This window comes from Tympanuchus pallidicinctus, unplaced genomic scaffold, assembly GCF_026119805.1.
Source record: "Tympanuchus pallidicinctus isolate F22 unplaced genomic scaffold, pur_lepc_1.0 scaffold7, whole genome shotgun sequence".
Lineage (NCBI taxonomy): Eukaryota > Metazoa > Chordata > Aves > Galliformes > Phasianidae > Tympanuchus > Tympanuchus pallidicinctus.
In genome coordinates this window covers 23,403,105-23,428,455 of record NW_026294791.1, presented here as the reverse complement: position 1 = coordinate 23,428,455, position 25,351 = coordinate 23,403,105, and the positions used below count along the sequence as shown (strand labels likewise).

General features: G+C 38.7%; 1 protein-coding gene and 1 long non-coding RNA gene across 6 annotated transcripts in view; one reads left to right on the top strand and one right to left on the bottom strand.

Moving 5' to 3' along the window:
• DNM3 (dynamin 3) overlaps positions 1-25,351 on the top strand; it is a 166,772-nt gene that overhangs the window by 40,711 nt on the left and 100,710 nt on the right. For 4 of the 5 annotated variants that reach the window (XM_052665622.1, XM_052665620.1, XM_052665619.1 and 1 more), the window contains exons 13-15: positions 925-973; positions 2,617-2,646; positions 8,794-8,907. In XM_052665622.1, coding sequence (XP_052521582.1) covers positions 925-973; positions 2,617-2,646; positions 8,794-8,907 — 193 coding nt within the window. The remainder of the gene's footprint in view (positions 1-924; positions 974-2,616; positions 2,647-8,793; positions 8,908-25,351) is intronic. The other variant, XM_052665623.1, reaches the window with a different exon arrangement.
• LOC128072139 (uncharacterized) lies at positions 12,971-19,268 on the bottom strand. Its single transcript, XR_008202148.1, has 2 exons — positions 19,188-19,268; positions 12,971-18,887 (listed from the first exon to the last, which is right to left on the bottom strand). It is a non-coding gene; the product is annotated as an uncharacterized LOC128072139 (long non-coding RNA).

Here is a 25,351-nt window from a genome sequence, read left to right as displayed (position 1 = left end):
AATAATGTTATAGCTATCTAAATCTGTGCTTTTTTTTTCCTGTCACTTAATCAATGCCTGCTGAAATAGTATAACGTAATCCAAAAAAAACTTGCTGTCACCAGTGGCTGCTCTGGTGGTAAAGCAGCAGAAGCCTACTGTTAGAACATCTATTTCCTATTTCCAGCAATATTGCAGTTGTATGGCCTACCATGTAGAAGCTGCATAATGCAAAGGCTTTTAAAATTAATAACAACTTGTGTATTTGGGAAAGGAATGTGTTTTGTTTCAGGAACTGGGATTACCAGAGTCCAAGAATTAAGAAAAATATTTTAAATGTTATAATTTTAAATGTGTTCTGTTCTTACAAGGTTCCAGGTTTTTGAACCAACTTCATGGCAGCTTTGTCCATTGGTTAAATTTACACCCTCAAAGTGCATATAAATATTAGAACAATATTCAAAACAAACTGTCAAGACAAAGCTATTAAGAAGTCTCCAGCAGGGGAGGATTTTGTTGTAGTGCTCTAAATAACAGAAATAACTCTTTTTTTATTATTATTATTTTTTGTCTTTTTTTAATATTTATTGAAGCTAGCATTTCCAAAGTTACCCAGATGAGCCGTAATCTCTCTGTTTTTAGTAACTTTTACCGTTGTAAGTAGAACGTTGTTGCAAAGGAGGTGATTGGTAGGGGTTATTTGTGCATCTCTCTTCTGTGCTAAGCAGGCAAATATTCCTATAAAACGAAGTAGGTGGAAGTGTAAAAGAGGAAAAAAACACAGTGAAAGATGCACCTATATGCAATGATTTTGCTGTGTTTCTTTGTTACACTGGCTTTATGTGCTGGAATCAAAAGTAACTATTATTGCTATAATCTACTGCTCAGGAACTGGTTTAGTTTTTGAGTTTCTTCAGCATAACTTTTTTCCTCTGCTTTCCTTAGTGCCCAACAAAGAAGCAGTCAGGTTAACAAAAGTGCAGTGGGAAATCAGGTAGGCACCTTAACAGAGAATGGATAATGGCATGTGCAAGTTAATCCAAGCTGTCTGGTGTACTTGGCTGCATTTATTTTTTTGTGGATCTATAATTTACCATTTCTGCATGAAACACATAAAATGCATTATCATCTCCTTCTTTTACTGAAGTTTTCAGAGCCACCTGAATTTCATTGTTACCATCATTACTTATTTAAAAACGTGCTACTGCTTGCCCTTCTGGTTAGTGCTTCCCCTCCCACGTCATTTAATGCATTGAGTCTTTCATGTTACACACAAATGCATTTTTCCATTAACTGCAAGCTTGTGAATTTCAGAATCCAAAAAATTGGTGAGTACTTGCTTGTGTGTTCTTTGTCACTCAGTTTTTTTCTTGTTCTCACGTGCTCACAGCTTAATAGCAGCAAAGGGGCAATTCAGCAAGCAAAAACAGATTTGCCCTTACCTCTGAAAATTTTCAGTTAACTTCTTGAAACTGTTGACTGCGTACTGTCATTTTCTTTCGACCCAAACAAAAAATAAGTGCTGATCTCAGTCAAATTAGTGTTTTCACTGAGACTCCTTCATAAAACCAGTTGGCTTTTTGTTTTTATCTGATAACGATATGGAATTGATTCTGCAAGGTGCGAAGTGCTGCTAAGCTTTGCTTCTGTGCTCTTGTGTAGGCCAGGGGTACTTGGTACTTCACAGGATCACTCCTAGTTTAATGTCAAATTAAAATAATGAAAATGCTGCTGAGCATTTCTGCTTGCTTTGAGTGTTTTGCAAAGTCTTGAGCAGGGAAAAAAAAAAAAAGAAAAGGAAGTATTGTAGAAATAGTACACACTTTAATGGGTTTCTGTAAATTCTACTAAAAAAAGCCAATCAGATTCAGTATAAATAATTACCCACATTGACCATCTTCCTGATGGTTTTGTGAGCAATGTGGTCAAAGGTGTAAGGCTGAAGTTCTCATGTGTGACCACTGAATATAGATCCCTCAAGTACTAAACCTGAGGTTTCAGAAAGTCTCTATCTGTGCTGTCATAAATAGGAGGTTATAGGATTGACTCAGCCGTCTTTTTGGAGATGGAAAGCCAGTCTCCTTCTCACACCAAGAAATTGGAAGCTATTTTATTAAGACATTGGTCAAAATTACTCCATTAAGTTCTTGAATGTGATGCTCCCCCAGAGCCTGAGCGGTGTGAGTGACATTTCTGCTGTAATGTATGGTTTGGACTAAAATGAAAAAAGTTGAAAGGTCTAAATGCTGAAAAAGCTTCAAAGACTTGCCTCTCCCCTCTGAGGAGAGATTTCCTTCTTATCTAGCTGTGCCGGAACATGTGTCAAACACAACAACTGTCATCACTATGGAGTGTCCCATAAAAGGAAAATCAGCCAGTTATCTGACTCTTCAAAAATACACAAATGAAATGAATGATTTTTTAATTAAGTGAATGTTCTCTCTTTAAAGAAGTGGAGATGAAGCTGGGAGTTGTAAATTGTACACTGCAACTCAGTTACTCATTGGTATAAAGGGCTTTGCTGAACCTTTTATTTTAAAGATAATAAGCAGATGTTTGTAAGTTAATTGTTTGGAGTTGAAAACAATGAGAAATGTTTCTGAAATAAAACTTCACTTTTGCAATTTGCTGTTTCAGGGAACCAATCTACCGCCTTCAAGGCAAATTGTACGAGCTAAGTTCTGTAAGCTTTATTGTTGCTTTTTCATTTAGCTTCTCAGAAGAAAAGTTTGTCTCTAACTCACTGAGTTTTTTTTTTAATACTTGCTACTAAACTACTTCATGTTGAGCTATTTTGTTTGTAACCCTTCCTCAATGAAGTATAATTGCAGTTCATCACTTAACTGCCACTAACGTGCTGTTACAAGTATGAACCTAGCATAACTCAAAATGCTATAGAAAATGTTGAATAAAATTAATATTTTTATAGTTTACCAAGTTTTTCAAACTAAAATGACTAACTGATGTTTATTATATAATTGGAAAGCAGTGTTTATCTTGTGTGAGTGCCTCTATTTATAGTAAACCTTTTCAATTTTATTTTTTGAAAGGGTGGGTGAATAATAGTTTTTGGTAATCAAAAACAATTTAGCTGTTGTGGAAATGAACATGCTGTTTATGGTTACAGGTACTATTACTGGCATTGTTGGTTTACATAAAGTAATTACCTCCAATAGAAGAAATAAAAATATCTAAAGCCTCTTCAGTATTCTTCTCAAAGCTCCAAAAGGATCAGTATATGACGGACAGATTCCTTTCTACTCCTTCCATCTCATGAATAAATAAAAATGTGAATGCATTTAATATTACTAATCAGAATTAATTGCCGAAACAGCAGGCAATTTTATAACAAGGTATTTCTGGTTCAGTGATGTTTAGGTGTAAGAAGTAAATTTCTACCGTGTGCATTATCTGATATCTATGCTGCAAACATACACATTTTTCCAGTTTGGGGCCATATCTTTAAATTGTATGACTAAAGAGTTTAGTAAAGGAAAAAAAAGGGCTGAGCAGCACTGATCCTGACGGCAGTGGAATTGAATCTGTCAGGGGAATCAAGATCATTCAGTTTTCCTGCATTTTTGGAGTGCTTGTTTGCAATCACATTGCTTTTCTTTTTTGTGATGTGCTTTGAACTGGTATGATGTAAATAGCTATTGACTGTCTTCATGCATCTCAGAAATATGTTGGGCAATGTTGTATTTTAGGCAAAGAATGCGATGCCAATTCCTCTTAACATGTTTTTGCTCCTTTTTCTCCTGCTACTAATTTATCCTCTCATGCTCAATCTTTGGCCTCTCTTGTTTTTTCTTTTCTTTGCTACCGCCTGAGGTTTTGACCTGACTCCACAAAGTTTCTTTTTAAGCCACAGGTTAGTTTGTCTTCTAATTTGCTTGAAATAATCAATATAATGCTTAGTTTTGCACAACACACTAACAAGATCCGGATCCTGGAGGCTGGTCCGCGCTTAGCTGTTGTATTATGTATGTTGAGATTTGCTTTTGTTGAGAACTTCCCTTCCTGATAAACTTCAGAAGATGAGGATGTTGTGATCCATGTGCCCAGTCAAGATCGCTGTGTGTGAGAATGCAAACCGCTCCAATTACAGAGGATTAAATTTCACCTGTATAAAAATTCTGTTTTGTGTTTCTGCTACTGTTCTCCAAGTTGCCCATGTAAGTGGAGGAGGAGATTAATGTCAGTGTAGTGACTCGGGGGTTTGGCTATAAAGGTTTTGTTTGACCCACCTCGTTTCCAGCAAGACGCCCATAATCCGATTCACTTTCTCTGAATGCAAGTAGCGTTCAGACCCTGGCCTCAGCTATTGTGCTAATAAGTAGCTTTTTGCACTAGCAGTATCTTTTTTCCTGTTTCTTTTTTTTTTTAGGAAAATTATTTTTAATTAACATAGTCTTCTCTTCAGATGCACTTGAATCATGTTACCTTGAATGTCCCAAGAAGAAGCATATTTACAGATCTTTTTTTACAGCAACTGGATGGAAGTGGAGACGTGTACCCTGCTCAGTGAGGTGGTCTCAGAAAGTCCTGACGAAGCAGTTCTGTTAAGACATGCCAATGTTTATGTGAGGGATTCTAGAAGTGGAGCTCATGAACAGTAGCATAATGCTAAACTTTGAAATATCCTTGAACAAGTCATGCTGCTGTTGAGTTTTCACCTTATCAGGAGTAGGGTTGTACTGTTCGAAATGATGCTTACTGATACTTACTTTTAGATTATTATTGTGGTTGATTTGACATTTGGAAGCATATTTCAGTTTTCTACTGCTGGGTGTTAGTACACACTACAGTTTTCTTTAAATTGGAGGTGTGGACTTGGTCACTGCCATCTTTTCCTTTCTTCTGAAAGTAATGTGGTATATTGTGCAGTGATCTCAGGGAAATGATGTCATTTCAAGATGCTTTCTGTTGCTGGACACAGACAAAATGCACAATGTGTTTATATTCTGTAATTTAGCAAATTACAGCAAAATACTGCATTAGCACAGCAGTACTGATTGTAGCGCAAGAATCTTCATAGTTGAAGCTGAAGGATCAATAGCTCGTAAGGATGCCTCACTAGTTCCTGCAGTTTGTTTTCTTCCTCAGTGTGCTTGTTACTTGGTAATGCATGCTGTGTCACAGCAATTACAAGATGAAGTGGAGCTGTGTTGGGTCTGGTGTTATGCATTCAGAGGTATTTCAATGGAGTTACGTTTCTTAACTTCAGTAGAAGACTATGTTAATTCAACAAAATGCTGTGTTGTAACGTTGCTGTAGGCAGGCTCAAGATTTTCACACTTGTATTTCTGTCTGCTCAGCCAATTTTCCCTGTCTTGCTTTAAATCGTCTTTGAAATACTTCTTTTGAAATAAGAGGAATGCTTACTGAGTCTCTTCTGTATTTCTTTCACAAGTATCTTTTTTGATTTAATGGAATGAGCAAGTCAAACAGCAATCCCTAAAAAGCACTTAGTGTGTAAAATCCTGTTTTCCTCTTTAGCCCTGAAATGGTGGCATATAAGCACAGACGTGATTTGGATTTCATGCAGCAGAGCTGTCAGAAAGCGACTTCCTTCTGGCTTGTTCATGTGCATTTGTGCCCTCTAAGCTTCATCTTTCAGACACCCAGATTAGATATCAGGACTCTGAAGGAAGGAACTGTGTCATCTCTTGTTCATCCTGTACATGGAGTCTGACTACCGGTCAGAATATCGTCTTTGCTAGCTTCTGGCAATACTCACATTTTTCACCTTCCTGAGGCTTGTAAATCACATTGTGACTATCCGGTTTGTGCAGAGTGACATTTAGAAATCAACACAGACTATTCAAGTGGATCTCCTAAATCCAAACCAACCAGAAGATGAACTGAGAAAACAATAGTGAAAAACGCAACGTTCATTTTCCATGCCGAGTAGTTGAGTACTGTACAAAATAGCTAAAGTGACCGAAAACAAATAAAGCAGACACAAATTGGAGTTCTTAACTTCAAAAATCTTTTTGAAAGCCTTTGCTGCCAATTGCAGCAAAGGGGAGGGAGGACACCTCTAAAATACAGCTCGGTTTATCTTCTGAGAAATTTGCTGAGTGTAAGGTGGAACTCAGCTCTTCTGGAAATTAAAAGTGCATTGCTTAAAGTCACTTTGTTTTGCATTTACACCTTGATCTGACATTTCCCTCTCCCCTGACCCCAACATTGATACTGAGTATTTTGAAAGTGTAGCTATTTTTTGTTTAAAAATAAAGTATATGGGAAATTCAGTGAACAATTCAGTGAAAAGAACATAAGGTTCCACTGTTGCTCTTTGGATGTTATAGTGCACCGAGATCATATTCTCTGCCATGATGTACCCTGAAACTGCTTTCAAGTATTTTTTGTAATTATGTTTTGCTGTAGAGATCAGAAGTCAGTACCCTGTTTTTCAGGAGAGTTATGCATTAAAAGATGTAGCAATTTGCTCTCTACAAACATGTGCCCGAGGTATTGCTATAGCTTGGTGCCCTGCTCCTCGTGTCACATTGTGTGCCTAATCATCAGCACACAGGATTCTTGAGGAAGTAACTGTCAAGTTCTTTTGTTTACAAGACAGCACCCAATGTTTGTACTAGCAAGTCAGCTTGTTTCTGTTCACACTCAGTGATAGTGAAATGTGTCAGACTGGAGCAGGGGGGTCTTCTGGAGCTATTGAGACAGTCTTTATATTTATAGGAAGGAAGTATTAAAAGCTTCATTTACTATTTAAATGTCTTGTATAGGTTAGACTTTAAAACCTTAGCTTAGTCTGCGCTGAGACCTCTGTTGCAAATTTTTTATCAAAATGAGGAAAAACTGACTATCTTAACATTCTACAAAGTCTGTCTTTTATGATGAGTGAAAGCATTGGTTGGAATATGTAGATTATTATGTCTCATCCATTACCTGTAAGGGGTTTAATCCTGCTTCTCAGACGTTCTCACCAGTTTACTTCTGGAAACCACCCTTCTATTCCTACTGTGGTATCTGTCTTTAAATCATTTACCCTCTCTAAGATTTGTATCCAGAACAATTTGTAGTACTGTGCTGGCCTTGGCTGTTTGTGCTTCCCATAAGCGACATGTTCTACACTGGAAGCAAAACAGCACGTTAAGTTGTGGACTGCATGGTTCAATGGCATCCTGTCCTATCTCCTTAAGTGAGCATAACATGAGGTTAACTGCCTTTGAGCATTTGCTGTGAGGTACAGGTATAGCTCACTTTGTTGAGAGGCAAAGCTCAGGTAATTAGAAATCCCTATTTGACTAAATTTTGCCTAAAATTTCTTCCACAAAGCTGCATTTATGTAGTTCAGTGAAAATAAATTAATAATAAAGTAGATTGGTTCTACAACTTAATCTGTGGGAGATACATGAAGGCCAGTACGCTTGTTTGGATATATTCACGTTACTTGTTCTCTGTTAAAACTTCACTTCATTAAGCAGCACAAAGTAAAATGAAGATTTGGTGGGTAATCAAATTCTTATCAGCGTGGCTCCTTTAAGTTGCACTCAGGCCAAAAAACCTGATGCTCTCAATATGTGCAGTACCAATCTGTTTACCAGTTTGATGCAACTTCTAATATCTTTCCTACTCGGTTTGTTCCTTTGCGCAGTGCAGTGCCCAAACTGCTCAGTGCCATGCTGAATGGAAGGGAATTCTGACCCTAAAACTTCATGTATGTCAAGGAGTAGATGATCGACACTGAATGTTTTTCTTGGACTGACTGTTGATATTGGACTTCTTAGTCAAGTTCTATGAAAGGAATGTTGCATTTTTACCTTTCCCGTAGAACAGGAGGAACCTTAGGTTTGATCACACAGTCCCACACTTGTGGGACTTGCTGAGGGAATTCTGGAAGGCTTTTCTAAGCATTTTTTTCTTTCCATCTCAGTGTCTCATAGGCAAGGAAAGGGTTTTCTGACAGGAAGAACAGAATGGTCTGAGGTTGCCTGTACCTATGAGAGGAGTTCTATTTGCTTATTTAAAGTCCGATAGGAAGAAACATTTATTTATTCATGTATATAACAGAAGAAAATAAATGTTCCAATAAAATTAAAAGTTTCCGTCTGTATGATGCATAAACGAGTTCTCATCACTGGTCTCTCTTCTGATTCATCTCTAGAGTTCTCGTTCCTCTCCAGTTTTCTTTTGTCCCTTTCTCTCTATATAAGATGGCCTCCTGGCCTTAGTACTTACAGGTCTGCTTTCTCCTCTGTTTTTCCGTCTTCAAGTTGTATGTTTTCTGCAAGTTCTCCTTTATGCATTTCTTCAATCGCCATTTTTGCTTTGTTAGTTTTTTCTTTTTCTCCTCTTTTACCTTACAAGAGGAGAACAGCTCTCATGTTCCTGTCCTTATCACATTCTATTGAATTTTGGAGAAAGAGGACCATGGACTGCAGAAAAATCTTTCAGCTTCTGAATGTTCCCCATGCACACCAGAAGCTGTGTGCTTCTCCAGAGAGAAGGTGCTGTTCCTAGAACTGTCAGTATAATCATATGTGAAGTTTAATGGACTTCGACTCTGTGCTGTTATGCAGCAAAGAAATAAAAGTTTGCATTACCCTTAGTTCATTTGTACTTGCTGTAAATACAAGATAATCTTTAGGTTTTCTTCTTTCTCCAGCTTTTTGACTTTTTGAAAGTCAGGAACTTGAAAAACACTGTTTTGAGTTTACTGGGCTAAAAAAATGTATTTATTCTTGTTTTATTTAACAATTCTTCATTTAAAAGTATGAATGCAGCGACAGAATTATGTTAAATGAATAATGAACTTAACTTGTGCCTGACTGCACCTCTGCACAGGTCATCCGGAAGGGCTGGCTGACCATCAACAATATTGGCATCATGAAAGGAGGATCCAAGGAATACTGGTTCGTTCTAACTGCAGAAAGCCTGTCTTGGTATAAAGATGATGAGGTAAGAAATGAAAAAATGATGTCTACTAGAAAAACAATATTCATTCAGTCTTCTGAAATCACCTTAAAATATGAAATTAATACGTACTGATCTGAATGAACGATTTAAGGTTTCACCTGAGTTGTTTTAAATTCTTGGTTTTGATTTATGAAGAATGCTGACCTTCTAAGACTTCCATCAAAATGTTGGTGACAAATATAGGGTGTTGTGATGGGTTTATTTTGTTTTGCTTTTATTTATTTATTTACTCTTTAAACTTCTCTTCCTGTGGTTTCACAGATAGATCTAAAATAGAAAAAGCCCATTTTGGAGTGGTCTGTTTATTTTTATGTGTTTGTTTGGGCTGCTCTTATATGTCTACTGTAAGTTGATCATAAATTGTTTGGTTACAGTTACTCCTAGAAGTAACTACAGCAGTTTATTTAGTGATAATAATTGTTGTCTGGCTTCATGTTCTGAGAAGCTGATAAGCCTGACTGTGGTGTTCTGTAGCCAAATGCAGTGGGTGTTCACATTTGCTACTGGAAAGCCAGAAAAGGCCCCCTGTTAAAAAATCTTTAAGTCTGAAAAAAGTAGTTCTATGATAAACAAGATGTTTATGTTCCTTACTTTATGAAATATGAATATGTTGTTAGGCAAATTTGGGAACCAACTTTTGCTGATCTGTTCTGCTTGGGCTTTTTTTTTTTTTTTTTTTTTTTTTCCAACAATGTTAGCAATAATATCCTCTATCCAAAACTCAAAAGCAGTTCTGTTGTTACTTTGTTGTGTTAAAGGTTTAAATGGGATTATTCTGTACGCTGTTTTTTTTTCTAATTATCGTTGGAAAATTGGGCACAGGTAAAGAGGGAATTTTAGTGAATGTTTTGAGTAATAGTTACTCCAGTAATACTGTTGATGGTGGAAATCATGATGGTCAGCAGAGAGTTTTCCCTCTGTCTATTGCCATTTTGAAATCTTAGGTAGATGGTAGGATTGATGGACAAATTAGTTGAACCTTGAAGGTTATGCCCCTTACCCCTTTGTTTAAGGTGTATAGGAATTTGAATGTACATACTATAACAAGAAAATGATTAAATTTTCAGTCAGGGATGTGCTAGGTGGAAACAGGAAATTTAATTCTATGATCATTAAATTATAATTAATTGTGTAATTAAAAAAAAACAAACTGAAGTTGCCTTTATGAATGTGAAAACTTGTCTTTGTTTCTGACCTGCCTTGAAGAACTTACTGTCTTAGACTAGGTACAGGTAACTGACTACAGGTAAGTGATGTGCTGAAATCTACATCCCTTCTATTTTCCATCTCAAGCACTTGGAGAAGCATCTAAGATGTGATGTGGCAACTTCTGTGGTAGTTTTGATGTTGTTTTTTTTGTCTTATCTTTGTTTAGTGGGAAACATAAAAATTCCTCCAAATATTTATGGAATGCCCTTTGCTATGCAACTTGAAAATAACTGGTTTGTTTGTGTAGTGTGCTAGAGATAGTCACTTGGGAATCTTAGAACAGCATGTGGAGAGAATTGGCCACTGTCTGATTTCCACGTGTATATTTTAATTTTTTTTAAAGTTTCTTAGTTGCCAACCAGGTGTGCTTGAGAGTCGTGGAAATACGTGGAGTTCATTCAGGCTGATATGGGCGATCACTAGGAATCTCTTATGATAGTAAGAGAAGGTAACAGAATCATAGAATCATCAAGGTTGGAAAAGGCCTCCAAGATCATCCAGTCCAACCATCCACCCATCACCGATATTTCCACTAAACCATGTCCCTCAGTACAACATCTAGATGCTTCTTGAACACCTCCAGGGGAGGAGACTCCACCACCTCCCCGAGCAGCCCATTAACTGCACAGTATTCCACATTTTGGGGGTGGAAGAAGTTCCCTGTTGAGTACAAATTTGCTGCATAATTTGATTATTCTGTTTGTGGAATAGTTCACAAAGTTATGTTGGGTTTCTTTTATTTCAGAGCCTTTCCCAGTAGGACTCAGAAATTAGTGAGGTCTGTTTTAGACGCTTTGTAAAAACAGTCAAAGCCACCTCTTGACCATTTGGTTAATCAACAGACCGGGGGCTTGTTTCAGAAACAAGACTACTGGCTTCTGAAAATAAAGCAGCAAATATTTGCTCTCCTGGCTGAATTCCAATTTGTGTAATTATATTTAGTGTCCTTAAAATGTTCTCCTTACTTTCAGCTCTGTTTGGTAGTTGTCACATCCTGTTCTCGGATCATTATAGAAAAGGCTGCATGCTGCTGAGTCTCCACCCCAGGAAGATATGTGGTGCTCAGCGACGTGTGAAGTGATACTGATGTTTACGTGTCTGCCTTGTGCCCGGCGCTGCACGGGTGTGTGTTCAGAGAGGTCACAGGGAGTTCAGGTCCCTCGTGTCCCTGCTGGGGCTCCTCCCTGGCAGTGGGAGCATCTCCTTACTTCTGGGGGAGATGCAGCTCTGCTCTCCCCTTTGTTCTCCCAAGCACAGCAGTGAGTTCATTCCCCCTGTGCCTCTACCCCTGAGCGAGGACGGCTGCAGCTTCTGTGCACCAGAGAGCTCTGACAATGTGCTTCACAAAGCCACAGCGTTTGTTGGGACCTCTGGGGCTGTGTACCCCCTCTGGTGTAAGCTGAGCCTGTTCTGTGTAGTCTGGAATTTACTCGGAGATGAAAATCGCTCTCTCAACACGAGTAATTGCTAGTGCCATTAGGAGGATGCAAATTATTTCTTCTACTTGTAAGCTGTGGCTTTTGGAGCAGAGAGTACAGTGGAATGCGTTTTGAAGTAAAGCATTTCAAAATTTGTTGCATGGTATCAAAATTGGAAAAAAAAAACAAACAAAAAAAAAAAGGGACCAATAGTTATTGATGTGGTTTTGCTGCTGTTCAAACATGCAAGGGGATTTTAGTGCTAGATGAGATGAGAATCAGTGCCTAAGAGTTCTTTTCAATCCTGTAGTTATGGATCACCGTGGGTACAGTGGTTATGCTATTAGTATGTGTACACTTATCTGAATTAGTTTCTGGCCCTGCACACAGTTGCTTGTGTTCATAAAATTGTTGCATGACTGCGACTTTGTGCTTTTCCATGAACTCAAGATTAAGCGTGGAAAATGTTGTGTACTGCTTTGAGACTGTTGTAAATAAGTGCAAAATTAGCACGTTCATATAGCTCACAAATGCAGTTTTCTTTAGTGAAGTACTCTATGTAATATTAGCTGAAGACTTACAAGATGCATCTCCTACAAATATATATATAATATGTATACACACACATCCATTTGAAATCATTTCAGCTCTCAGTTGTTACTGCTTTCACACAAAAAGCTGTATCATTTTGTGCTAAGATTCACTTAAAAGCCAGCCTGCAAATCTGAAGTTTTGGAATTAGCAATTTCTACACTGGGACAATACAGGCTTTGGGAATGTGGAAAGTTGTTCCAGTGGCTCAAAAGCTCGGCCATAACCAGGAGGACACCGTCGGTAAAGCAATGCTGCATTTTACAGGGCATGGTCAGAGAACTTAATTTATTATTCTTTCCAAAGCACTCAGAGCCTCAGTGGAGACCAAAGGATGCCATGCTGGGGCTAGGATAAGAACTTCTAGAAATGTGAAATTTTTGTTAATTTGAAAAATCTTTTTAATTCTGATTTTCAAATCAAATATTTCCTTTTTCCTTCAATAGCAAAGGGTTGTATCTGGTGATAGATGCAGCCTGTGTTGTAATTTCAGTTTATTCCCAATTGTAAAATTCAGTAAGGTTTGAGAGGGAGATAATAAGAGAGGGGGGTAAGAGAGCAAAAAGGGGAGAAGTTCCTTTGGGCTCTGACATTGTGTGTGTTTCTAGGATTGACTTGCCACACAGCAAGCTGCGCTCACTTGTATGGCTAACAGCAACACTTGTGGTTCTGCACAGCAGCAATCTAAGAGCGCGAGTTGCTCGGGTTTTATGGCTGAGAACTCTCTCCTCCCATTTACTGTGGTGCCACAGAGCTGCACGTAAATAAAACCTGTCATTAGCGAGTTAATGAGAACAACTAGGAAAAGAGTACTATAGAAAGCACAGTAAAAATTTCAGCAGTGGGTTTTATTGTATTTTATAGGCACTGTTGGTTTGACTCTAGGTGGGTTGCAGGACGCGGCTTGGTTACTGACCGACCATCTGAGATCCAGAGCGACTCGTGGCTGCAGCTCTTGCTGAAGATGCTCTGGGGTGTCAGAGCCGGCTGTCACTCAGGCTGGGTTGTCATGTGACTGCCTGTCTGTGCCTGCTGTACAGGTGAGAGGATGTTCTGCACAGCAAGTGTAGACAGGCAGACACATGACAACTCCGTCCAGCCAGTCCCTTGGAGCCATCACCGCTGGTGGGGATCGCTTTGTACCCATCCGCTTTGGGGGACTTTGTTGGGGGGAGCACACAAAACAGAATTAAACTTTAAAGCATTGCGAGCTGTAGGACAAGAACGTAATTTGATTTTATTCAGTAAAATAAGCATTTCAGTACATCAGTTGGCATTGTGCTGACATGGATCAGATACGAGTTCAACACGTGGAACAGTCTTTAAAAAAAAAATAATTGAAACCGTAATTACCGTAATTTATTTTATATGCAACTCATGCAGGAGTCTGCCTGCATATTGCACTCACACGTGGTAACATAACCAGATGGTTTGACTCTTCTTGGAAGCACAGAAATACTGAAGTTCAAGATAAAGGATATGTTTACACAGTACATATTTTCTAGGAGCAGATAAGTACAATAATCTTGCATGTTAAAAATAAATAAAAATCTTCCTGTACAAATGGAGACAACAACTTGCACATTTACCCAGTTAAGGGTGATGTACTGGAAAGAAAACCAGTTGCATTTTATATCCATTATGGCAATATGTGCGAGCTGTCCCATTACCACGATCATATCACTTTAGTATTTTGCTTTGCATATTATTTCAATTTAGCTCTCTCTCAAAATCCATAATTTGTTAGAAAACAAATTTGTTGAGCTTCAGTCAGTTTTTCAGATCAATATTATAAAAAAAAAAAAAGCAAGTAGTATCATTTACATTACAAGATGTGATGCTTCACTATATAGAAAATACACACAGTAAATGTAATCCAATTTTTCAATGACATTTATGTGTTGAGGCATTGTTTCAGAAAGTATAAACACATAGACATATAAAAGAAGTAGGAGGTAAATAGTTGTATCACTTTTTTATACAGATGGAATAATTCTGTTTTGTAACGGTGTTCTTATATCCCTGTTGCTCACTAGTGCCTCCATAGGTAAGCAGCAAGCCTTCAAACCAGTGCTAAGTATATCCCACTTAGAAGAGGAGCACTGAAGCTCAGGTCTGAGAGCTGATTGCAAAAGGGGTGCATTTACCAAAGGGCTGATGGTGTGGATAGTCCAATAATAAATTAATATGTAATTAGTGTGTCGATTTAGCAGTAATAATTATTTTGATTTAAAATTAAAGACACTTTAGCTAATATGCAAGAATGATACAAATTAAGGACCTAGATTACATAAAATATATCTATTTTCCTCAAAACTAGCAAAATGAAGTAATGTATCTTAAAAACATAAACAAACATAAAGCATGACTAGCTAATTTAGGCACAATAGATTAATTCCAAGTCATTAAATGTTCTCCCTTTAGTTTTATAATATACTTGCTTAAAATTTTACTTAGAACTCGAGAAATAAGTCTGGGCGCTAATATGGCACAGCACACCTCCCTGCCCACCTGGTAATTCTAATGCAAAAAGTGACAAGTGAAAAGTACTTTTAAAGCACGTATAGCAAACTGCTTGTTTTATATATAACGTCTGAGTTGAGTTGTCAAATAAATCAGTGGTTTGGGAGAAAATTAGGTCTCAGTTTCTGTGCTGTGGATCTTTGGAAGAGTTGTACGGTAAAATCATTGGCAAACAATAGTTTTTAAAAAAGACTGGAAAAACAAAAACATGCATTGTAATTAATAGGTTTCCTATTAGCAGCTATCAGGGAATTCGTGAGTAGGAGTTATAAATGAAAGGCTGTGCGGTCTTTCTAATAACTGTGCATAAGGAGAATTCATCAAGCAATCAGCAAACGGCTGTACTTGTTGTAACTGGGGCACATTCATTTTGCCTTCAGAGAATTGGGATTGCTCGTGGTACTGCTCTGCCTCCACTTGATTCTCATTGAAAAGCAGATATTCTTAAAAGTTGGATTCTAGTTGGCTTGACAAAAGGGCTAAACGTCTGTGTGCTCTGTCTGGTTCATTCATTAGGTCAGGAAAGGGCTTAAGAGTATTTTACAGTATTCGTAACAAAATGCTATGATTTCCAGTGTTATTTTTACAGGAACATATAGGAAGGATTTGGCTTTAAATATAGGTAGTTTGGAAATCAAATTGAGAATTATGTTCTCTCCAGCTGTGATCGAGGAAGGCTGTTATTTTTAGATACCGTTTTGCAATGCAGCATAAAATGCAGCACAGAAGCACAATAGCATTATTCAGGAAAGTTTCATTCTGAACTCTACAGTTTTCCTGTCCTTTTCTAGGTTTAACCTGATCCTTAACATTATTTTAATTAGATTTTGTTAAAATGAAGTGCAGTTTGGGAAGGAAAGCCTTCTGCAAGTAGTTGTTGACTTACGTCCTTGATAAGAACTAAATAAATAATAATGACAAAGAAGGAGGAAAAAAAACCCAACCCTACCCAGCCTAAGATTTACATTTTTTTCCATCTTCCAGCCTGCTCAGCATCTTTTGATGTCAAGGTAATCATCACTTAACTCTCTATTGATGAGTTCGGAACTGTTTGCCAGTATTTGGCTCTTTGGGCCGTCCTGTTTTGCACCCAGCGATGGCACCTGGGTGGTCTGAGCAGCGCCTGTGGACATGCAGTGATGGTGCAGGGAGGGGGGCAAGGAGCGTGGGGAGCAGAGCTGCATCCTTCCTGACATGCAGCCGCATTACAGAGTGCTGCTGACTGTAGTGCAGAAGGCAACGAGCGACTTAAAGACAAGGCTGAGAAATGTCAAATGCCATTTGTTAAAGTGGTTTTTTGCCCCTGGATGCTCGCTTGCTCTGTAATTTTGTAGGGTTCAGTGGCTTCCCACTCTCCTTTTTTTTTTTTCTTCTTAAAAAAAATATACATATAGAAAAAGTTTTAAATACTTTTTCCTCTTCCCTATTTAATTTTTTTTGGTTGTACTAAAAGATAAAGACAAAAGTTCATTATATTGAATCCCTGATCTCTTCAACTGTCCACATCTGCTTTTCTTAGTTTTGAGCATTGTATGATAACGTGAGCTGTATCCTTTAACTCCTACTACAGATTTAAGCTTTGGTACCTCTCTGGTTGCACACAGATCTCTGTGATTAATTACGTATTGAAACTTGCTCTCATATATATATATGCTTGTATATACATATAGTCTTTGCAAATAGTAATGATTTTTTCTGCTCATGAAAAAATTGTATACGGCTGCCTTGTGTTTATTGTCATGCCTATTTAAAACCTCTATTTTATAACTTTGGAAGTCTTTTCTGATTATAATCAGCTAGAACTTTTCCTAGCTAAAACAGAGCCGTTTGAAGAAGCAGAGAATCACTTAATTCACTTTGGAAATGTTTTGATTGCTGAGTCGAAGTAGATATACTTCCTTATTCATCGCTAACAATACAGGCTTTCTTCCCGTATCGGCTGCTTTGTGCACAGCCCCCCCTTCCCAAGCCCCAAGCCAAGGGGCCTCCTAGCTCTCAGCCCTGCAGGCTAAAAATGTAACTTTGAGCAGTCATGGGTGTATGGGAGGGGAATCGCTTCCTAAATCCAGAAAGGCCATTTAAAATAAAGATTAATGCAAATGGCAGACTAGAGATAAGAGAAATACTCGTTCTGTATGTATTGGTGCTCTTTGCTTATTTAGCCCACAATCATGTAAGCTATCTCTAACAGCTGTCTCTAACGGGGTTTCGCACACGGCCTGTTAACGCTACTTTCTTAATTTCTAGATCAGAATTCTCAAACAAACAAAAAGTGGATATGCAAATATGCAATAGATAGGAAACATACTTGTGAGCGTTTCCCCTGAAAGTGTAACAGAGCAAGTTTCTTAATGCAATTTGAAAGCCATTTTTCTACCGCTGTGACAAAGTCATAAAACTTCTCAGATTTTTTTATGCCTAAAACAGCAATCAAGCTTAAAGATTGAGAAATATTAAAGCAAGCCTGACTCTCATGCCATTCCTTTAATTTGTGCCTATTTCTTCAGCTTTGCTATTAATGACTACATTTATCTTGCTTGTAATTTCACTTTAAAGTAGAACGAGGGTAAAAATTCCTTCGGACTACATATGGATTAAAACTCACTAATTTAACACTGAAGATAATCTTTGGTGAAATAAGGGAAGAGAGGGTGAGCAACCTGGAAGTACATCTGCAATTAAAAGAAGTAATCATTCTTTAAGTCAAAATGCATAAGCTTTTTTGGGAGGGTAAGGGAAATGGCAGTGCTAGCTGTCGCTTTGCAGGCTGAAAGACAAGCAGTATAGGCACAGTCACACTAATGCTACATGGCCGCGTTCCCAAAAGGACTTCTATTGATTATTGAAGGAGCAGTGAGAAAGGTAATAATAATATACGTATTTTTTTTTAATTGTACAGCATCAAGGCTGTTTGGAATATAACACGCATTCTGCATAATTGCCTGCTTATTATACTAATGGCTGCATATTTCTGCTAATTCTTTTTATAGTACAGCTATTGCAAGCCTTCCTGGCCATAATGAGCACCATATAGATGGGATTTTTTTTTTTCTGGTTGCAGTAGTTTGTTACTAGTGTTAACTTTAGGGGAGCTGACTCTGGAGTTCAGCTGGTATCAGATTGCAGCCCAGACTTTTTGTATTATTCTGTCCGTGGGGATTTCATTCAGCCTGAGGGTTTTTTTCCCCTACCAGGACAGCTGGAAATTCACCAAAGCAAACTTCTGCATTCGTTTACAAATTCCATTTCTATCAGTGGGATTTAGGACAAAGTAACTTATCATTTTGTTAGAAGATGTTAGAATGTTAGAAGAAATATCAGCAAAGCAAGCTATTCATCAGCGGCAACAATCAATCGGTGTTGGTCACTTACAAGCAATAGCCAGGCAGGTATGGGGTGGAAAGCTGTTTGTTCTGTTTTATTTATTGATTGATTTGGATTACTTTTCCCCATTACATCCTGCGCTTTCAGAGGTAATTTTTCCTTAACAATCAAATATTTTGTATGCTACATGGCAGAAGCCAAGCACGGAGTAGTCATACATTCCCTATGGCAACCCTCCCAGTTTTCATTAGTACATAGAGCATAGGTTACTTGCAAAGAAGTTTCAGTTGCATAGAAAATCAAAGTACAGTTCTCCCAACAGCGACATAATATATTTTACAATAATTTTAAATAATATTCATGCATTCATTTATATTACTTTATTACTTTAAGAGCAAGTATTTTCTTAAAATTGATCTTCAGATCAATAGTTCATAACAAGAGCTATTCGGAATACATATTTCTAGCAAGCCTCTTCTGCATTAAAAGAAAACAATATACTCCTTAGATATTTATACTGATTGCTACGAGTAAAAAAATATTAAATTTACCTTTTTAGTTTGTGGGCAAAAATAAACTTTATTTTAAATTTAAAAAAAAAAAAATAAAAAAGGAAATGACCGAACTTCAACTATGCTCTTGTACACTTCTCTAAGCAGTACACGTCTAGGTAGTATACCTCTCTCATTTCTTGCATAGGTTTTAGTAAATCATCAGAGCTCCATCTTTCTTGCAGTGATGACTGGAGGAAGGGGGGGGGAGTCACCTAGGTTTGCCAGGTCATAGGCCAGGTGTTCTTCCAAAGTAGGCCTTACCAGAATGTCTTCCCCGCATTATTCTGCAGTCCTCCTTTTTCACAGTGTCCCTTAGCGTTTCTTATTCCCTAGTGTGCAAAACCTGTGAAGAAAAATACTGTATATGAGATCTGAAAGGAGCAATAACTGTCTTCTCCTTGGCAAGAGCAACTGGCGTCCCCAATAGTCCATGTCGCTGCTTTCCCTTGCCCAGTCTAACCAATGTGCAGACTACTGTACAACAGCATTGTCCTGAACAGGTAGTCTGAACACTGGGGCGACGGAGCAGGATCTCCGGACGCTTCTATTTATTTATTTTAAATCCTCTTTTAGTCTTTGGGAAAAACTGCCTTCCTGCATCACGGGTTGTGCTCGGCTCTCCCTCACACTCTGCAGCACTCACTGAAACACACTGAAGTGCTGTGATTTCCAGTCTTGACGTGGCACATTTGCAGCAGACTGGGGATCTGGCAATGAATTTAGGACCAGGAAAAGGGGGAGGGCTGGGCCTGAGAGTCCATATATGGGATGATGTCACCCTAGGGAGGTTTGGGTATGCACTGTGCCGCTGGTGAGACCGCTAGAATTGCCTGCTCTCAGACATGGGTCTGTGTATAAAATGGTACCAGATGTTTTAGTGTAATGTTAAGCAGTCATTTCATCTTCAGGCCAGATTTTTTTCTTCAACCGGGCAGGAAGTGGGCCCCAGTATGGAAAAGCTGTAAAAAGTCAAGATGTACAGTTCTGCTGCAGCCAACGGAGAGCGAGTTAATGTAGGCAGAATTTGCTGTTTTCTGCAGGCTGAAAAACTGAATTTATAAAAAGAATTCAGCTCGAGAATCTGCTGCAATAAGCCAATGCTTATTTTGTTTCTTTTTAATGCCTCCAGTCGCGCTTTTATATTTTGGCATTTCAGACCAAGAAAAGGGCAAATAGGTTCATTTTTTCTTGGAACTGTCAGCGGCATGCAGGCTGCCGAGACTTGAACAGTAATTAGAGTTACTTCCTGAAAGTGAAGCCCCCATGAAAAGTCTGGAGAAATGTTCTTTGTCATAGCCTCTACATGAGTAATTAGTTCCACATGTGGCCTTCCTATTTCCCTTCAGCTATTTTGGCTGGCTGGCTGAATACTTTGCTATAGCTCAAGACTTAAAGAAGCTTTAAAGTTTTCATTTCAAGCATCCACTGTGAAAATAGCTATTTCTGGTGTCATAATAAATTGCTTCTGGTAGATCAGTGCTATTAGGCCTGGCATTGTTTTTCACTGGTAACCCTGCTGGTCCCATTTTTCTTTTAATGGTGCTTGGTGGAATTATCCTGCTAAATTTTATCTTTGATGTTTACCAGATCTATTGAATTTTGCCAAGTATGACTTTACCGTAGATTTTAAGATATTCTCCCCACAGGCATCTGTCCGTTCTCTCCTGTAGACTTTTTTTTTTTTTTGCTTTGCTAGTTCTCCTGTTGATTCTAAGTGTCATACCTTTTTTCTTTTTTTTTTTTTTTTTTTTTTTTAATTTTTAACCTGGCTTAGCTTGTAGTCTGAAACTAAGGGATATTTAACCGGGTAAGCTCTTCCAAAGTCATAACTGGAGGTGACTTTATATAGGATATGTGCTCGATGTGCTCCTTTATATAGGATATGTGCCAGTAGCTCTTTTTCTGCCTGGAAGTTTGAGCACTGGGACTTCGTTCTGAAAGGTAGATATCCACCAACTTCCTGAACAGCTTTGGAAAGAACTACATACATAAATCTAAATGTGTGCTGTGAGTTCTGCTGTCCTTTGTAGGTGATGGCAGATGCTCTGAGAGCCATAGCTTCTAGAGGCACACACAGGGCAGGTTGCAGAGCTCTAACTTCAGAGAGCGTTAACACAATGAACTTGAACATCAGGGAAGGTGGTTTCAGAGACTCCAGCCAATGAGAAGGAAAAGTGACCTGCAGCTGTTTTGTTATGGTAGCATGCCAAGTGTTGTCTATCTCAGATTGTGCGTCCAGTTCCACCATTTGGATCACGGTAGGCTGATGTGCATCCAAGCAGTAGCGAGATTTTTTTAATTAGCCAAGGTGAAGTTTTGGAAATGCTATAAAAGGAGGCCTAAGGTGCAGTGTTTGACTTTCTTAGACAGGTGTATAAGAGAAAGTGAACTGACGCATGAGAGCTTTTAGAGGTAAGGCTGTTAATACAAACAAAATAGGAAACACTGTGGACAAGTCCAGAGGGCTCCTTGTCTACATATCACAGCACTTGCAGGAGCCAGCCTTCTTATTGTATAACCATTTAGCACTTACCTTGCTGCAGAAGAATATGATTTGGGAAAGAGTGAGTAATGAGAGACTTCTGTAAATGGGACCCTAAGTATAGTGGGTCAGGTTTTCTGCAGTGAGGAACCATCAGAGATGAAGAGCAAGAAATGGTTGCGCTGTCAGGAAAAGACCAGGGATCCTTTGTGTACCAGGAGAAGGAGAGGTGGTCTGACACCTCAGTCCCTGCGGTGGGGGTTGCAGAGATTCTGAACAAAACAAGAGGCAGTGCATTAAAGACCCAAGCAGGCTTAGGATCTGAGGAATGTGACATTCTGAATTTTGCTGCTGACTGCCGCAGCATTAGTCTGTGAATTTTTCACGAGATAGTTAAATAGAAGCAGAATGGCTCATTGCACTGCAGCCTGGAAATTTTCTCCCTCTAAGCTTCTTTCCTGGCAAAAGCTGAGCTCTGGAGGAATGGAGTACATGAACAGGGGTTTGGGGCTTGTTCTGTGTGCCCAGAAGGATGCTAAAGCCTTATCAGGGAGAGCTTCTAATACAGTGCAAAGCCATTCAGACCTCTTAGGTATGTTTCTTTTTTCCTTCATAGATTCTGCTTGGCTTGTTACGCACATCTCTGTTAAGCATTTAGATCCAGCCCCTCCTTTTTCACTTGATCTCTATTTGGAAGGCTGTAGGCCCAAAAAGAAATAGACATTTCGATTCATTCTGATAACATGTGATACCTGAAATATTTAAAATCTTCTGTTGAATGGCTTCCCAGCTATCCTGTTGGTTTTAAAAGTGCATTTGACAAAATGGATACACTTCTAAGGTTTTTGCTTAGCTGTAGTACTGAAGTATCAGGTCGCTTTCATGGCTGCAGTAACCTTGACTCAGAGAGTTTCTGTCAGTAATAAGTTGTTACCAGAGCTCATCATAAGTGCCTTCCAAACGTGAGGATAGGTTTTCGTTTTTCGTGGGTGTGTTATCATTCTGACATTTCTGACATGCCCATGAATTCAGCCCAGTGATCAAATTCTTTTCCACAAGCCTAAAATATTCTTTTATTATTTTTATTCTATTTTAACTTTGATGAAACTAAGGATTTTGCAAAGTCCAGCTTCTTTCTTCTTCATTGATGCTTACTTGGAAGACCATCATGAAAAAGAAAATAGCAGCACTTCTGCTGGATTATTTCCTTTTACTGGCAGGACTGCATTACAGTTCCTCTTCATGCTGAGCAGGACAGGCTTCTTTTAAATGATCTTGGTGCATAGATAGCATGGGACCTACATGCTTCTTGTTTGTAAAGCTTTCTGGGCTGTATTTACACTGGAGAAGTAGTTGAACTGCTGCTAACACAAGTTTTTACATTAAAAAATTATCGTAGCAAGTGTCTGGACAATTGTAAATTTTGTATCTTTAGTTTTCAGAAGCTCTAGATATGATCCAGGGAACTACAGAACAGTAAGCTGGATGTCTGCAGCTGATAAATTAGTTGAATAATAGCAGACAATTGAACATAGTTATTTTTGAAATCATTCTGCAAAAGAAAGTTGTCTGTCATAATTTGTTCTGAAGTTCTTGCACATCCAGCAGGAAAGATTAACCCTTTTCAGCACTCAAGAAGCTAAATCATGCCTTAAGAGGCTGAGAAACAGGTAGGCATAGAACATAGGGAACAGAACAGGTAGGCTTTTTCATTAAAACAAAGCAAAAAACAAAAACAACAAAGAACTCCAAACCAGCATACAACCACATACTCTCAGGGGTCACCAGATTTAATACCACGTATTTGTAAAATGGCAATTAGTAATAATGTAGGGAGAGGACAGCTGAGGGCTGAGGAAGCATCTTCATGTCAGGAGAGTATGTCTGAGACTTGCTTTGTCAGCATTTGTCACCCATTGATGAACTGATATCGCTGACATCAGGGCAGAGTCTAATGTAGTCTTGCACTCCTGCTGTTTATTAATGCTTCACTGCAACTTGATGCACTCGTTTGTTTTTATTTTTAATAAATGTGCTCCCTAGCAATTTTGTTACTTCTGGCAAATGCACATAGGAATGATCTGTGCTTGCAGGTAACTGTGTCCATGGCTATGAGAAAGAATGAAGAAGTGTGTTGCTCGTTTTGCACCTTAACCTTGTTGCCTGATCAGCCTGATCAGTTGATTGGAGCTTTGTGACACGACAAAAAAAAGTACAAGGTTGACAGCAGTTTCCAAGTACTAACTGAAAAATCCCTTTGATAGAGGCCCCTGTAGGAAGACTGCATTACTGTTAGGAGCCACATCTCTCATCTCTAAGTGCTGCTCAGTTTTCTGAAGGGTCTGCCCTTGGTGTTGCAGGTAGTGGTTTGTTCTTTTATAAATCACTTCAGTCCAGATCTGTGTATTCTGGATAAGCTTCCGCCTCTGTTGGGGAGCTCTGTGAGTAAAGCCCCTAAACACCAAGTTCCTGGTCCTTTTCCCTTCTCTGACCTCTTTTTCACTTGTTCCCTCTGGCCTGCTTTCTCTCTTCACCAGACACCTACCTAGGATACCACAACATATTCGCTTTTCCACCTTCTCTGTTGTGCTGTTTTCCTTTCTCCTCTGTCTGCTCTGCCTGGGCTTTGCCTCCATCTTTGCAGGAGTTTGCAAGAAAGACATGAAAGGGGAGAAAATGAAGGTGGAGGAGGTCAGTCCCTGTACTTTGGGCACCTAACAGTTTCGGAGCTTGTGTTCCTTGTGTCTTCAGTGAGCAGGGGACAGCTCTGTGCCAATGAGTTGGGTACTTGTAGTTAGCTAGCATCAGCATCCACCCTTGTGTATTGAGGAAGTGAACAGTAATGAGAGGTTCAATACTGATGCCACTTCATTTGTTTTCCTTTTTCCCTCATTAGCAGTCCGGTTATTTTCACCCTGGTTATGATGTGTCGTTTTATAGTCTTGTATTGTTCAGTATCTTTATTGCCTTAGAGACAGTGGTCAAATTTTACTAATGTATAATCAGAAATGTTTGAAAATAATTGGAGTACCATAGATAAGGAATGCTTATGTTTGAGTGACTTTGTGTTCCCTGTGTATTTTCCAGCTTCATTTTTGTGTGTAGCCATGTAACTGAACATCTGGCCTGGGATTTGGGCAGCAAATTGTTTTTAGGGAGCTGTGTAAATTCAGCACAGCGGTAACAAGTGATTGTAATGTCTGAATGGCAGCGTTTAGTTTGCATAAAGGTTATTTCGTTCTTGCTAAAATAAATATCTGCCTCGTTGAATTGTTGCGGCCTTATTGGGGAGGTGTCCTCTGTGCCTGTCATGTTTTTCTTCAGGAAAAGGACAGGATATGGAATAGCTTTGACATTTCCTGAGTCACTGCTTACTCATACACAACACACAATTAGTGGAGATGCAAAATTAGCTGAGCTAAGTTAATTTTCAGAGTAGTGGTGGAGAGCATGATATGCCCTGGATTAACACTGTCTTCTTTCTCGCCTGCTGTGATCTTCTCAGACTTTGTTTTAGCCCTGCAGCACATTAGTTTTAAGCTGTTGGACCCTTTATAAAACCCAGATGTGCAGCTGAGAGAAGTGTTCGTTCTCCCCACTCAGACTCAAGTGATTCACTCAGGTCACCACATCACTTAAAGATCATTGTGTCTCAGAGAAGATGTCACTTCAGTTGCGAAGTGATTGTAGTATTCAGTAAAGCAAAATAACTGGATGATAAAGGGAACAAAGCATCTCTGTGAGTGTAGGTGGGTGTTACTTATTACCTAGCAAAAGCAAAGGTACATCATGGATAAACTTGCCACGGTTTTCGTGGTTGGCTCTTTTTTTTTTATTTTATTCTTTTCCATAAAAAGAAGAGAAAGCTTTTTGCAAATAGAACTGCTGAGATGGCCCAAAAAAAAGTATATACTTCACAGAAATTTCTAGTTAAAAATCCTGCGTTAAATACTTTGCCCTGTTGTGTTTAGACTGTTGGTTTTGTCTCATTAGAATTTGGGGTTTGATTTACCCCTCAAACATATTTTTATGAACATTCTTTCTGCTGCCCAACTGAGAGGCAGTTTGTTGTTACTTTTGTGTTGTTGTTTTTTTCTGTCTTTCTTTCTTTCCTGGCAAAATTTTGTGTTGCAGCTATTTCTTGCTTCAGAAACATAATACCCTCTGGGGGCAGATCTTGGAGATCTTTGACTCTAATGAATACCAGTCACGTGAGAGCAGACAGATGATTTATTACTTGAGCGTATTTTTGATAGCAGTGCCTGGAGAAATTTTTAGCGGTGGAGAAGGGAGATCAAGAAAGAGAAGGATGCAGTTGAAAGAAA